General features: G+C 39.3%; 1 protein-coding gene across 1 annotated transcript; it reads right to left on the bottom strand.

The window, feature by feature from the left end:
• Nucleotides 1-316: 316 nt before the first annotated feature.
• On the bottom strand, nucleotides 317-16,389 carry LOC139731889 (hydroxylysine kinase-like). Its single transcript, XM_071642765.1, has 7 exons — nucleotides 16,331-16,389; nucleotides 14,758-14,974; nucleotides 13,170-13,332; nucleotides 10,689-10,834; nucleotides 7,041-7,091; nucleotides 2,146-2,332; nucleotides 317-1,019 (listed from the first exon to the last, which is right to left on the bottom strand). Exons 1-7 carry the CDS (start codon nucleotides 16,366-16,368, stop codon nucleotides 565-567), a joined length of 1,257 nt encoding a protein of 418 aa, XP_071498866.1. The 5' UTR covers nucleotides 16,369-16,389; the 3' UTR covers nucleotides 317-564.
• Nucleotides 16,390-16,457: the final 68 nt, after the last annotated feature.

Genomic DNA, 16,457 nt, shown 5'->3' on the forward strand with positions numbered 1-16,457 from the left:
TGTTAAGTCGATTTTTTTCGAAGTCGAAAATCGCCTAAGTCGATGTGTTTTGCTCAGTCCCGAGAAGATCGACTTATGCGAGTTTAACTGTATTTGTATACTAGCGACATAACTTTTGTCCAATTCTATAATAATACAAAGCATAATAAATCAACATGATACACATATATCATCATCTTTAGTCTTGAGTAATTGTGTATTAGTGACAACATATGATAATAATTAAAGCATCTTAATATAATAAATCAACATCGTACAAGGATCTACACAAAAAAGTATATTCCATTGATGTTAATCAAAGCTGTCCACATATTACATTTTGATAAAAGTAGTTGCACAAAGAAAATACATAAAATAGACAAATTGTGTATGTACTGTATCAAAAGTTTATATCCCCACAAAAAGTCATTGGCTGTTGCTATGGCATTTACCACAGTAAGTTCTTCATGCACCTATTCTTTCCTGTCTTTATTTTTCTGAAAGACATACCTGTGCCTATGGCTTGTACAAAATTCCTTCACCTCTGCAGCATTTTGTTGCTATTGTGCTATATTCAAGGCTGCATCATATATTCAAGGCTGCATCAAACTCATTCTTTGGCATCCCAAGCAGCATCTGCACCTGTTTCCCCGCCCTATCGACCGCCTCCATGATGTACTCGTTGGTTGGGTCTTCATCCCGTGCTTCATGGGAGAGGATGACATGCTGGGCATTGCGAGCCACGATGCAGAAGAAGAGAGCCTTCAGCTCCACTGCAGGAACCTCGGCGGCGGACATGTAGCCCGAGATGATTTGAGCGGCGGCTGCCAGCTTGTCGCCGGGCGTGGTCTGGGACAGCATCAACTCGGCGACGGTGATGGCCAAGTCGTAGATGAGACAGGACACGGCCACCTCTCCGAAGTCGATGATGCCCGACACGGCATAGCGGTCCTTGGAGAGGAAGGTGGAAGGATCACTTGCCTCCGAGTCCCGCCCTGATACAATGATGTTATCCTCATTGAAGTCTCCATGGATGATACCTGTAAGATAACAGTCAGGAGGAGAAGTGGGGGAAGAGGAGTTATATCATTCCGGCACTCTCTTCAAACACTCCGCGCTTACCAAACTCAATAGGATATGATTATCTTTACGAATACACTTTATATGATACGTGGTCACAAATGAGAGTCCAAGTATTGACAATGGTTGGTCTTTACATTTAGCGAAGGAAGGAAATGAATTGGTAATTTTAACAAAGCTGTCAATCAACATACATGAACAAAGAAAAAATAATAAGTACTCTCAAAATGAGGGTTTAGTCTGAAAGAAGCAAGTAAAATCTCCATGAAAAATCTGCATACTTGACTCTGATGATATCACACTGGATAGATGCTGACATCCCACAGGTCTTATCTTTCTCATCACTTTTCCACTCATATAACTTAAATTCCCACATGATCTGTAACGATGTGTGAAAAGTTTTTTTTTTTCTTTTCTATAATGAATAAAAACCCTTTTAAAAGGGGTTTATTGCCCATGAGCATAATTTTCATGGTTACCCCTCGATCAAATTTACTGGCCCATTAATCAACAAGCAGAGCAAAGGTATCATCTCTTTCTTCATCCTTCAGTAATCTGAGATACCAGTCTACTTTTCAATAGTATACTTGTAATTTGTTCATGGTTTATCTTTTGCCTGTCAGAAATAGAATTATGCAATCTTGGTCATGGCTCTCCATCCCTACGAGTGCAAATTGCAGGTGGTGTCTCCTTGGTAAGATCACTCGTATAGCTTTGGTTGATATGGGGATTCAGATTTTTAACTTTTAGTGCAATGTTTAGAAACAACATACATTGACATCTGAAAGAGGAATTGAAATCTATTTGATGAAAAAATGGCTGAGATATTCAGAAACAAAGAGGTCCTAATAGAAGGGAGGACCTACCTTTTATTAGGACAACTTTGTTTTACTTTGTTTTTGGATATCTCTGCCATTTCAAAACCCATTTTTAAAAAAATAAACTTTTAATTCCCCATAGAATTGTATGTTCTGTAATATTTCACATAAGTGGTTTCTAGTTAGCTTGCAAAAAGTTAAAATCTGAATCCCCATCTCAAACAAAACTCTGCCATCCCTTAAAAGTTGAAAATTTAACAAAGAATACCTCTGCGGAACTGTGGGATGACAGGCACCACGTGCTGGTCAAACAGGTCAATGGTCTTCTCGAAATCCATCCTCAGCTGGCTGTCCTCTACAAGGCTGATCAGATGGCGCTGACCGCTCAGCTTATCCGGTGACCACTGGCCACTGCAGTAGGTGGACGGGTGTTGACTGTCGTATTCCTCAAAGTCCTACAAATGGCACCAAGAAAGGAATTAGCAAACAAATCAGCCTCACTCAACTGCATACACATCCACACACATACACACAAAACGATATGGCAGCTTTATAATACAATGTAGCAGCAATTAAAACCATTCCAGTAGTCCATTATTTTTCAGGACATGCGGTTACTGCTACATTCATAACAACTAATGTGAGCAGGGGCGGATCCAGGGAGGACCGCAACCGGCACACGCCCCCCCTTTATTTTTTGTTGAAACAAAAGAAATAAAAAGAAAAAATGGGGGGAGGGGTGCGTGCGCCCCCTCTTTACGGAATTCCTGGATCCGCCCCTAGTGAGTGCATGTCTTTAATGCAACAAGTAATTTATATCTCGTTATATAACTTTCATATACTTTTGTTAACTTGCTATGGTTAAAAGCTACAGTTTACTCAATTGTATCATGCTACAGTTAACTCAAGGTACACCTTACCAATATCTAATTGTTTCAACTGTTTTGTGTTAGTGAACTATATATGAACATATGCATTTCTAAGACCTGAATATTATCAGCATTTCTAAGAACTGAATATTATAATCATTGTTGTTTACAATACCAGTCAAGAGGCCTCCTAACTGGGAAGGGTTGTTAAAAGTGTTTCCGTAGACTCATGCACACCACCCTACTCAAAACCCAGTGTGTACATTATACCAAACCATGTAAAATCATCCTACAAATTAAACATTCAAAACAACAGGTGATACACACATGCTAAAACACTTCCGAGACAAACCAGGAAATTAAAGGAAAAAAGTGCATGTGTGCATAGAAGATGACGGCACTCGATAACAAGACCAGAACAGTGCGATCCACTTTTGTAATCAAGCAAACTACAACTAACTGGCAATGTTTTGGCTGCACAATCAGAAGAATCTATCTGGGGCTGGTTCAAAATTAACAGTTTTGCTAGGGAAATGAGATCCCTGTAATTACTTCTGGTGATTTAGATGTCATTTTTAGGCAAAGTTTGCGGATGCTAGAGGGGTTTCAGCCAAAACACTTCCAGTTAGTTCTGGTTAGTGTAAACACCCTATATTTTCATGGGGCGTTTATTTTTGTGAATTCTGCAAGTTGGATGCTACATTGATACTGTGAATTTAACAACAGGCAAAAATAATAACTGATCCTGGCATGACTGCGATGTGCACACATGCACTTCTCAATGCATTACTGTACTACACATATGCAAATTTTAACCACTTGTGAAACTGTCAGAAAGTCCTGATTCACGAAAAAATAGACTTGCTAGATATACTGCTTATACAGTAAGTGGTGAAAATAACACATACACAGTGAATTTTGTTACACTTAAGCAGTGCTCCTGCTAAGAAGTTTCCAATTATCAGGTCAGCACTGTATTCACTGTATCTCTTTTCTTTTGAATACCTTTATCACCAAGATGCACTGAAGAGTTTCTATCAATGGAGATGGACACTTTTTTAAAGCAAAATCTAGTTTTACAGTGCAATATGACAGAAATATATGACAAAAATACCTGTGTCTTTGAGTACCTTGCTTCAATTAAAAAGAAAAAAGAAGAAGACACAAACAAAGAAAAAAATACAAACTGAGCTGTTATCTCGATATTTTCTTAAACATTGTCCCACCAAAGAACCTCTGTTGCACATTCTGGCAAAGTACATCAATCTCTACCCTTCTGCTGATGGAGGCAAATATAACAGGGCAATATAATGAAGTGAATGTAAAAGAGGAAGTGCCTATCTGAAAGGGTAATAGATCATGTTGAATGCTTGATCTGGTACTTACCATGCCTCAACTTAAAAATTCATATAATATATGCACACAGGAATAGGAGGAGGTTGTGGGAACATGAAAGGTTTGTACGAAATGCACATACAGTACATGTCTATGTACCAATATCTTCCAAGAATCCGAAGCCACTAGGGGGGAAAAAAATGAAATCACCTAACCACACCCTTTTTGAGCCTACAGTACATGTGCACTGTACTATCAGGAAAATATAAGTAATAATTCAGTTGGTTGCTGACTTTACAAATACCGATATTGCATCCTATTGTGCTGAACTGTTTATTTATGTATACTTTGGCTTACAAAACAAACAAAATAAAAGCAGAAGAGCAAAACAAAGTCCTTGAGTTCTCTTAATTTCAAGCAATTTGATTTTGTAGTTACTTTTATGAACAATTTTTGCCTTTTAAAGTATTTAACACAAGTACTCACCAAAGAAATGCATGTGATTGCCTTGTTTTTTGGTACAAATTTGAAAGTTTGAATAGATGGTTTTTGTGGTATGCCAAGCATATTACAGCAAAACAAAACAAAACAAAACAATACAAAACAAACAAAATGATTACAAAAGGTCAATTAGAGGGAAACAATGAGTGATTCACAAAGTGTTGGTGAAGTTAGTTGGAAGCAATGTAAAATTACTAGCCCATATGATATGGTAGTTGAATTGTTATGAATGTAAGAAGATAGACAAAAAGAGAGAAAGGAAAGAGAGAGATACATATAAAATATAAACATGTATATCTGTCACAGAATACCAAACAGGCAAGCACTGCACGTGAATTCTCAGCACACAATAAAATATGAATATGCATGCATTCTATTTTTATAAAGAACAAAATCCACAGCTTTCACCAATCTTCAGCTAAGAATTTCCTAGCTGCACGAAAACTAGAAATGTCGCTATGGCGACTGACGTCTCCGCCATAATGCATGATTCTCCCAATAGGTGTATAGTACAATGTCTTCACAATGTGTGATGACAGTTTCACATAACTGGCAAAATACTGATATGACAGGTTTGTCAGAAATGTCTTGAATGTTCACTTTCCTCAAACTGGGTTTGCTATAATTGTCTAAGAGTGCAGGTACACATATTTGGGGAATTGAGGATTTTTACTTGACTTCTGACTGACCCTGTTACAAGTTTATGCACAAAGACTCCAACTCTCCCGTTTTTGACGGGAGATCTCCCGCCGAAAACCAATTTTTGCAAAATCTCCTGTTCTCCCGCTTGAGATTTAATTTCTCCCGCCCTGGCTCTGTGTCTCCCGTTGGAAAGGATTTCTTACTTATTGCTTTTGTATGTTGAAAAAAAAAAGCCTTTAATAGCACCAGAGAGCATCAAGAACCCTAGGAACTTCGCGCTTCGCACACATCAACTTGGAGTCTCCCATTTGCTAGGGGTTTCAGGCGGGAGAATCTCCGGATCAGAAGGTGCTTTGGGTTGGAATCTCTGTATGCATTAAGTAATTTTCAAGGTATGAAGAAAGAGTGTAATTACAGTATGAAATAGATTTTTTAAAAAAATCAAAATCTGACCTTTGACCCTTAACCTTTGACCTTCTGGCTGGAAATTTCCTAGAGAATCTCCATTAGGTAATACATGTATATATTAAGTTTTAAAACTAATAATGAAAGCATTGCATATACTAGTATATGAGGGAAACAGTAAAATTTTGAGGAGTTAACCTTGACCTTTGACCCCTGAATATTGACCCATGACCCCTAAATTCCCTAGATAATCCCTGCCAGTCAGTACCTGTATGCATATGTACCAAGTTCCATGAAGATACATTGAACCATTTGAGAGAAAAGTGAAATTGCAACATTTTCACCTAACCTTTGACCTTTTGACCTTTGACCTTATGACATGAAACTCTCTCTGGAGAATCTTTACGCAGTAGTTCATGTCTACACTAAGTTTCAATAAAATACCTTCGGGATTGCATAGATTTGGGGGAAATAGCAATATTTTTAGCATTTGACCTTGACTTTTTGACCTTTGATCTCTTGCCAATGTCACTAAAATCTCCTCAACTAATAATTCCATCATACATCATCCTTGGACCAAGTTTGGCGAAAGCTGCTTCATCCAGTTTTGAGTTATCACGTAATAAGATAAATTTTAGGATTAGACCTTGATCTTTGACCTTTGACCTCTGTCCGATTACAATAAAAAACTAATCATGTTATTGTCCCATCATACATCATCGTCGGACAAAGTTTGGTGAAATTTGCTCGATCCAGACTTGAGTTATCGTGTAAATGGATACGATTTCATGATTTGACCTTGACCTTTGACCTTTGGCCGATTTCACCCAAAATCTCATTAAGTAATTGCCCTATCATACTTCATACTTGCACCAAGTTTGGTAAAATTCCAGTCAATATTTCTCAAGTTATCGCGTAAACGAATGCGGACGGATGTGCTACGGACGTACGTACGTACACGGACGGACAACCCGAAAACATAATGCCTCCGGCACCACTTCGTGGCAGAGGCATAATAACTCCATGTTGCTGTATAAGCTGTTATTTTCACGATCGGAGGGTAAAATTTTCGTGAATTTTCACAAATCACAGCTGAACCGCAAATTTATCAACATGCGAAAATGTCAAGATGTGCTAAGGTAAAAGTGCGCTTATGAAGGCCTCTGTGTCAAGTCACGTAAACAACATCTCGCGAAAATGTCTGTGACCTCCTCATTCGCAAAGATATCTGTACGCGAAAATAACAGCGTATACAGTATTCACAGAGTGATGTACAAGTGCTATCTACAAGATTCAAAACATGCAAAGTGGACAAAGCATTCACTCATCAGCACACAATCATCTTTGACAATGAATGCATGGTCAATTTATGTTTCTCTTTGATATACAGTAGAAAAGAATTCGCCGATACCTTTACCAACCTTATGAGCTCTGCATCAGCATTTGGTCCTTTTATAGCTGCCTGCTTGACGGGGGAAAAAAAATGACGAAATAATTCTCTAAAGACCTGGGAATGAATATTGAATTGAAGCACATCAAAGAAACCTCACAAACTGGAGAGACAGAGAGTATTACATGGTATGCATAAGAGGGTAGGGGAGAGACAGTGATTACGAAAACAAACTAAACTAAACACACTGGAGGAAGGAGAACTGCTCCTGAAAGGGCTAATAAGATTATGAAGTGTAGTAGTAAGCATGATATATTACATGGAGTTTTGGATTACCAGCCATTACTTGCTGATTAACTGTCAAAGTTAATTTTCAGGATATGGATATGCTTTAAATCACAACAACAAGATATGGGATGGACAGACAGACAGACACACAGATAAACTTTATCATAATGCCGCCAACACCTTTCGGGGGTGAGGCTCAATCTGATTGAGCCAAAAAATAATAGCTGTCACTGCTTGACATACAGCTGCATTACACAGCGCCTGTAAATGTATCAAACGTTTTTTCGTCTGTCATTCACTATTGTACATGACATTCATTGGTATGTATTCCACGTATATCACAATCTTCAAACAGGAGTCTTTCAAAGTCAAAGTGCTCTCTGAATAAGCATGCCTTTGTCATGCACATAAACTTGTCCAGTATACTATCAATTTCATACACTATTGATTAAATCTGGCTTGGGAAGAACTAAAATCTGCAGTTTTACACATCTTTTCAAATTGCACATTAATGGTCATATATTTATATGGTTATCTCCAGAGTCTGTATCCTTATATCTTGAGGCATTGCCCATTCATTTATAGCACACATCACTAATTATTATGCAAAGTCTGTTGTTATTACCTCCACCAAGGGAGAAGGTTATGTTTTCGTTACCGTTGGTTGTTCGTTTGTTAGTTAGTTTGTCCATGTGCAAAATAACTCAAAAAGTAGTTAACGGATTTGGACGAAACTTGCAGGAAAGGTTTAGAATGATACAAGTAACAGATGATTAAATTTTGGTGGTGATCCGAGAATTTTTTGGGTATTTATGAAGGATTTTTTATATTTTGGCAGGTAGGGTCAATGAACTTCGGAGTTCAGGCTGCGCGTACATGAGGTTTGCATGCGTGCACTAAAGTGCATGCTCTAGTTTCTGCTTGGGCGAGGCGCGCCGTGCAGCTGAGGGTTTATGACGTAACAAAGGCTTCTATATTGGGAAATCGGGCGACTTTCAGCACACAGTGCTATAAGTACGTATGGGTGGAAATCACTGATATCTCTATGGAAGAACAAGATCAGTGGTGGAAAATGAGCTGCATGCTTGGCAGAGGTCTGCACTCTCATAGTGCTTCTCTAGTTATCAATACTTTCAAGCTTATTGACCGATTCTGTGACGCGCTATGTGTATTTTTGGCATGGGCAGCGCCATTACTGCGGTGTCTCAGCCGACCCCCCCTCCTCTCTCCCCCACCCCCTCCTACATTAGCACGCGCAAGGAATGAAAAACTGATGCATGGTTGTTTTAGCCAATGGGCGTCTTGTACTGAGCGCGCGAATGCTTACTTAGTGCGAGAACCTTTGTTACAAGTGCGCGATAAACATGTTGCCCGTGGGGTGGGGGAGAGAAGGGGGGTCGGCTGGGACACCGCAAAATGAGCTAATGGCTGCGCCCAGTGCCACAAATTGTCTGCTGCCCTCAACGAACCCGAATCGGTCAATACATCTGCCTGGTTGCATCTATACCATTTTCATAGCTTCCGGGGTGGTATTGTTTCACAACTGTCTATTTATCCCTCCTTTGCTTCTCTACACCTGCCTTTACCAGTTACCTACCAATAATCTAATTCTTTTATATTCAATTACTGAAACTTTGTTATATCATTGTTTCACCTTTAAACTGAAAACTAATCCATACTGACCAGCTGAATTGAATTTTGAATTGAAATTATTTGTCACATTTTGCCGCAAAATACAATACATATCCATAGCGCATGGACAAAACATATGTTGAAATCATCAAAATAAAATTTGAAGCATAAAAACTAAATACAAAGTATATGCAATGTTGCATGAGCTCGTAAATAAGAAGGTCAAATCTAAATAAACTAGAATTATCACTGAACGTGATTAATACCCCCGCCCCTAGTGTTGCTTTATAGTATGTGATGTCATGAGGGCAATGACGTTAATACCAAGTTTGTGCACTTGTCGAATTGGAAACAGAATAATTTTAGTTTACTGTACAATTACAGAGTTGACACTGAGTATAAAACTTACAGCAAATGGAAACATGCTTTCCCACAGCATCACTACACTTAAAGACCATCATACACACCAAATTTGACCTTCATAGCTTGAATGGTTTATTTTGATACAAAAATGAGTGGTTACCATGGCAACACATTTTTCTTATATTAACACATCAGTGTCTTGCATAACTACACCTCCCGATCATCACACATACTAAATTTGACCTTAATTGCTTGAATGATGTAAAAGTTATTCAATCCACAAGGTTTTGGTAAAATTATGGTTACCATGGCAACGCATTGTCCGACAAACACAAAAAACATGTCTTGCACATCTATACCTCAATATCATCATTTACCCTAAGTTTCAGTTAAATTGCTTCAAAACTGTAGGAGTTCGCGACGCAAGATTTTGCAACGGACCGACCGCCCGCCCACCCATTCGCCCGACCAACATCACGGTGATTCCTATATACCCCCTTCACACTATGTGTGGCGGGGGGTATAATGATGGACTCAAGGCTTTAAGTACATAACAAATAAGAGAGTAAAATATGATAGAATCAACTGAAAGCAATGCTTGTAAGTACTAGTCGGTTTCTTCATTTGAGCGCACATTAAGTTTATATAAGAGAGAACAGAATTCTTGAAACAAAAGTTTCTGTTATCCATTAAGATAAAAATGTTCAATTTTTGCTTCGAATAATTAATAATGATAAACAACAAAGGGGAAAAGAGACAAAAACAAGGTAAAGTGTATCATGTTCAAATACTTTTTGTAAGCATCTCTTTAATACAGGGTTGAGAAAGAATACATGGACATGTCAAACTGGATCTCAATTTGCCTGAATGCTGATGAAGAGACAATGTTGTTATCAAGTTATCACATGAAATGAAAGTGGTGTCATACCTTTTTAACAAGAAAGATTTTAATCTGCTTTTGAAAATGGGGGGGAATGGTTAATACCTGATGACCTCAGAGAGGCCATTCCAGACTTTAGGACCATTATGCTCGATTGTTTTCCTTGGCAAAAACTGTTCTTGTTAGTGGTAAACGGAAAGAATGGCTTTGTCAGGTTGGTTTCTATGCATGGTTTACATAAGACACTGGGGAAATCATCTGTGGATAACTCATGGATAAACACACCAATTTGCCATATTATAAAACAAGAATAAATTCCCTATTTTGTATACTTTATTTGAAAAGATTAAGTTGTTCACTATTCTAATGGCATAATGAAGTATGAGCATTCTATTTCACTTTCCATAGGTGCGAGGCAAGTTCGGGGGTGAAATCAGTATTTCCAAGGACTCCCATGTCATATATATTCTCGATTAGTTATAATATTCTACACATCCAGAACTTACCTGCGCAAGGGTGTGAAAGTTTGCAAGATGTCTACCACAGTCGTAGAACACACCCGGAGGGACAGGCTCCAGGGAACTCAGCAGTTGGCCAGGTAAGTAATTTAGGAGAACTACCATATGTGAGCTTTCCTTCACTTCTTCAGGGTCTGGAAAAAAAAGGGAAAAAGGAAAACAAACAAAAACAAGTAGAAAATCTTCTTCATGTTTCACATGGGGCAGTAGTATACAAATATTGACTGCTCGTAAGGATGATGGTGGAAATTATCATTCCCAAGGTGTTTGTCATACCGACCCTTCCATCGATAATTTCCACCACCATCCGAATATAGAGTAGTTGATATTTGTTTTATATACCTCATCGTTTAAGACTTAATCAAGATCTAGGGCTAGGCAAAAACGAAGTAATCTAACTGTTTAGTGTTAGGCCTAGCCCTAAAATCAGGCCACAGCGCTCGCTTGCATGGTTTTCATGCATTTCGTAGTCTGCCCAGTACGCACGGTACTCACTCACGGTCACACTGCCTTCGGCGAGCTCCTGCATAAAATCTTGGCAGAAAATTACAGTATACATCCAGTTTCTCGTCGCTTGTGTTTTAATTCGATATTTCCAACATGCTGAGATTTGTCTCTGCTTCGGGATCCTAAGAAATCCTAAAGACAAAGTGTACGATCTTTGATTCAACTCACTTCAAATCATGGAGGAGCGCGAGATCACCATGCCATGTTGAAGTACTGCTTGCTATGCGCTAGTGCGATGATTGTGCACATGTGTTGTATACGATGCGCGTAGTGAACGTCCTTGGAGGGGTTACGGGGTTACTTGTTATGTGTACAAAAGTCGCGGAGGGTTTACGGATTCTATCACAAGGGTTTTGACTTACTATCACGAGGGTTTTGCCTTTCTATCACTTACATGAAAACAATAAGGCAAGATAGACGGGACTACACCTTGTCACGTGATATACTTTTGACCAATCAGTGATACGAATCTCACTTATGAGGTACTTTGGTATATAATACTGTGTGTTGACTGTTGCTAGTCACCTAGGACAAACAAGGCATCTGCATCATATACCCCTTTGTCCAGTGTGTGTGACAGGCCATTTCACCAAGTTTATTCCCTGATAAACTCATGTAGATTATGGTAGGATGCTGGAAGAAGCTGGCATGATGTAAGTTTCAAGGGTTGGTATAGTACTCTAGTATTGGTGGAGATATGATGATTGGGCTCACAGTGTATAACTTTATGCGGGAAACCAAGAAACCCCTTATGAAGTTAACATAGAGCATACCATTCTAAGAGGAATTCAAAGTTTATTACACAGAAATCGGTTTTGGAATGGCTGAGACATCCAAAAACAAAGCAAAACAAAGCAATCCTAATAAAAGGTGGGTCCCACCTTTTATTAGGATTGCTTTGCTTTGGATATCTCAGACATTTCAAAAACAATTTTCATCAAATAAATGTTGAATCCCTCTTGAAATTACATGCTCTTTCATATTTCAGAAGAGGTATCTCATTATCTCACCAAAAATGTTAGAAACGTGAAGTTAGGTCTCAACCAACACTATATGATCCCTTTCAAGTCTTGTTGCTGATTTATAAGAATTTGGAGGTTTGCTCCTTGATCCTGGGGATGTGTGAAGTGATGTCACTTACTACACATGCGTCACCTGCGACTTTCACAAACGTGATGGCCATTATACATGCATGTCTTATCTGAGGAAGAGTGTTTGAAATGTTGCTGGAGAGGGGGGATGGGTAGCTAACATATGACATCCCAGAGCTGATTGTAAGTGGATTGATAAAAACACACACACATAAATTATATTTATAAACAAAAACAAAATTATACTGGTCATTTCAAAGTAAGAGATACTGACTGCACAACTGCAATGTGAAGCAATACACTATCAACTGTCAACACTATGACTTATCCTCACAATACATACTTTCTTGAGGTGTATATTTTTTTTTTCTGCCTACAATCATAAAATAGCTGTACAATGCACAATGGTACTATTTCTGCTTAGCTGTACACTTTCCCCTTCAATTTACTTTGAGCAAAAATTTCCAACTATTGAACACCTCTGCCCTGATAGAAAAAAGAATACTAAGTTAAAATTGGGAAAGGAACACTGGGTCCTATAAAACAGCATGGACAGAGCTAATTTGGAAAGTTGGAAAATCCAAGACCAAAATGAATCTTCTTCACTATTTTTACACTTTTATCATGACAGTTAGAATATATACATCTGATAATGACTTTGAACCTATACAAGGGTATTTACCTTTCAACTGCATTACACTGACGGACAAATATTCATTTCACAGAATTAAAGCCAAATATTCCTTCACTCAAATACAATGCTAGTCATAATATGACATTGACACTGCCGATATTTAAACCTTCTTCCTGACAGCCATGTTTAAGCAATTCCATTTCAAGGCAAACGATTGTACGGGGAAGAAGCACTTACCAGAACCACCATTGTCCATCGCTATTTTTTCCAGGTGCAGCAACTTTCCATGTTGACTTGTGATGGGGAGTGGGCAGCTGAACCCCTTTTGCCACAGATAGGCCATTGTGTTCACAGCCAGTTCCACCCTGTTCCCATCCAGAGAGTCCTTTGAGTTGTAAATCTTGGTGCAAAATTGATCAAACCAAGACCGATACATACAAGCACATTTATGGCAATGACACGTCACCATCATTGATACTGTATTTGAATTAACCTCAACCTGAACCTGAACATATCAGGGATCAAAACTAACTTTCTTGTCTGGAGGCCCATTCGGGTCACTAAAATCTTGAAATCAGAAATTTTGGTGGCCCGAAGAAGGTATGTAGTGGCTCAAAACTAAAGCAAAAACAATAATCCATTTTGAATCTTATAGTTGCCTGATCAGGCCATCAAAAGACAAATCTGGTGACCTGGCAATAATTTTGGGGGGCCACTAGGCCATCGCTTTATGTATCAATTGTTTACACATTTTTGCTCTAGTAAGTTTTCCACATATATTTTTCCACTCCACATACATTATATTTTCTTTGATCAACATCCGATGAAATGTCATCAGTTCCCACCCACCCCCACAAGCACACACTATGACATTTTTTTTTAAATCACAGAATTTAATGATTTATTTGAAAAGGTGCTGGATTCCTATAAAATGTGTGAAAATAATAATAAATTATCAAATAAATCAAAAATTGAACAAAGAAAATGGAATTCCATTAGGATTAGACCCCGAGTCCTCCAGATGCTAGCCATAAACCAGGATGTAAATTATCAATATGTGTGTATTGTGTGTGCTTTACACACACACACTACAATAGCTTCTGACCAAACAAGCATTATTGAGAATTGAGGGTTTCTGGGATGGACACTGTCCTAGGGCTCTCTATTGCTCAGTCGGTAGAGCACAGGGCTAGCATCCACAGGTCTTGGGTCGAATCCCGATGGAATTCCATTTTTTTTTTCTCAATTCTCACTTATAAATTATATGCATTTCTGGTCAGTTTCCTTTTATTTGCACTTCTTACATATTCAAAATAATAAATAGTGAGCTTGGAACTGAAATACCTGGTACCATTAGATTTCAAGAGTAGTGTGTTGGTACAAATCGTGTATCATTGCATTTTCCAACAACATGTACCGTGGTACATACTGTACATGTCTATATGTCTTCAGAAAATATCCCAAATTTCCACAAGATGAAGACAGTTTTGAGTTTATTTGCCACTCTGCAATAAACATTAGTCTTTTAATGACAGATATGGAGTTAAAGCTTTCAAATAAATATAATCAACAACATCACTGTCTGGAGGTCAGATATATGTCAATGGATAGGCCTAATGTTGCAAACCTTGACTCTCACGTGTCCAATACACCCCAATCATCACGAGTGGTTCAACCTCGTTTTATCAGATTTAGAGCAACTACTTATTAATATACAGTGGGTCTATTTTCTGAGCCATCCTTTTTTTCCCCTACACAAAGAAACATCTGGCCAGAAAAGATAAAGTCTTGCAGTGAAGTGCTTTTGCATTTTGCTCGAGAATACCTTGAGAATAAACTGGCTGGAACTGAGCTGGCGATCTCCGTCCCCCACAGTCACTGGTGTGCCAAGGTCGATGAGAAAGTTGCGATCTGCAAAGCTGTTCAATTCTTCAGCCTCCTTAGCCCTGTGGCCATAGAGCTTTTCAAGGAGGCGGCATGCTAAGGTCTTTGAGATGACAGGCCGTTGGGAATTCTCCTCGTCCATGCTCCTTGCTAGGGTCCTACATGCACCAAAGAACCAAATAACACAGTTATACTGTGCTCCTTGTACACAGTTAACTGTGGGAGCTTCGTGTTCGGCGTTCGGGCTGTGTTTCGCAGTTAGCAGCTCTCAAGTCTAATACCAAGGAAGGTTTGTTGGAAACCAGGATATGCTACTCCTAGGGTCTTGACTAAGCAGAAAAATCCATCTGACCGGAGTGAGTTTTTCTTTTTTAATCATCTTTTCTTTCTTTTTTTAAAATTATTATGGCTCTCCCAAGGCCTTTTCTTTGAAACTCAATAAACGTTCCTCGTCCTTCCTGCACAGCAGGCATGCAGACAATTTGGAGATGCCGATCCATAAATGGTCTCCATCTCCATCCATGTCAACGTGTCCCACGTCCACAGGCCAAACTGCTAGCAGGGTAGTAGGCATGCAGCACATCGGGCAATAGCCAATGCTCGCAATGGCCAAGCTACCCCGGGGCCCAGGAAACTACACCTGTCTTCATAGATCTGCCTGGCGATTTGTCAGGCCTCTAAAAGACAGCAGTCTTGACTCTTGTAGCACCCTCCCACTTTCAGCTAACTGCGACTAGCCCAAACGCTTCACGTTTGGGTTTCCACAGAATAACTGTGTTACAACTCAAGGAACACCCTGGGGTTAACTTTCACTAGTTTCAGCAAGCTTCCACTGACACTGATCACTGTATGTCAAACTCGAATATCTTGATTTCTCTATTGCAGCTTCTTTATCACAGCTACGCCCATAACCCCTGGGTGCTCCTTGTACACAGTTATACTGTGGAATGCTTCGCATTTGGCATTCGGCATTCGGGCTGTGTTTTGCAATTAAAATTACTACGCCCAGTGAAAAAGTTTGGACGAAACGCCACGCCCACACTTAATACTTATCATTAAGAATAAGAAGAAAACAAAATAAAGAAGACTAACGTTAGACTGGCTAAAGTAAAGAATTCGTACAGAAACAGAAGATGATAAGACTACGAGAGGATACTCGGCCTCGGATCACAAAATTCACATAATAAACAGTTAAGTTGAGCACACTTGCACTCGCTCGCACTCTACTCTCTATCTCATCTGCTGACTGACGTCGCCTTGACAGTGTGCAGTGATTACCGCGTGGCCGTGGACAGTCAATTCAGAGCAGAAGAGGCACACAGCAGACGCTGTCTTGGTTAACACGAAATGATGTTTTGGACTTGGGTTCATTCAGGCCGTTGATAGCTGCCAACACTACAGTAACACATGTCATCTTCTCACTATTAAAAAATTATTGGTTCTATGTGTACACTTGCACTTGTTGGTCGTTGATACGGGCATCGACAGCATCAGGTTCAACTCATTAGCGGCACCTTTTCTTCTTCAAGCTTTCTTCCGGTAAACTGTGCATCAGCAGCAGCCAGCGCGCACAGCCAGTTGCCGTCGACCGACACCCACCCACCGGCGCGGCGAGCCCCTCGCTCGCGACCGACCGAACTT

This window comes from Diadema antillarum, unplaced genomic scaffold (assembly GCF_040938485.1).
Source record: "Diadema antillarum isolate AM-2024a unplaced genomic scaffold, OU_Dant_1.0 seq00000386_RagTag, whole genome shotgun sequence".
Taxonomy (NCBI): domain Eukaryota; kingdom Metazoa; phylum Echinodermata; class Echinoidea; order Diadematoida; family Diadematidae; genus Diadema; species Diadema antillarum.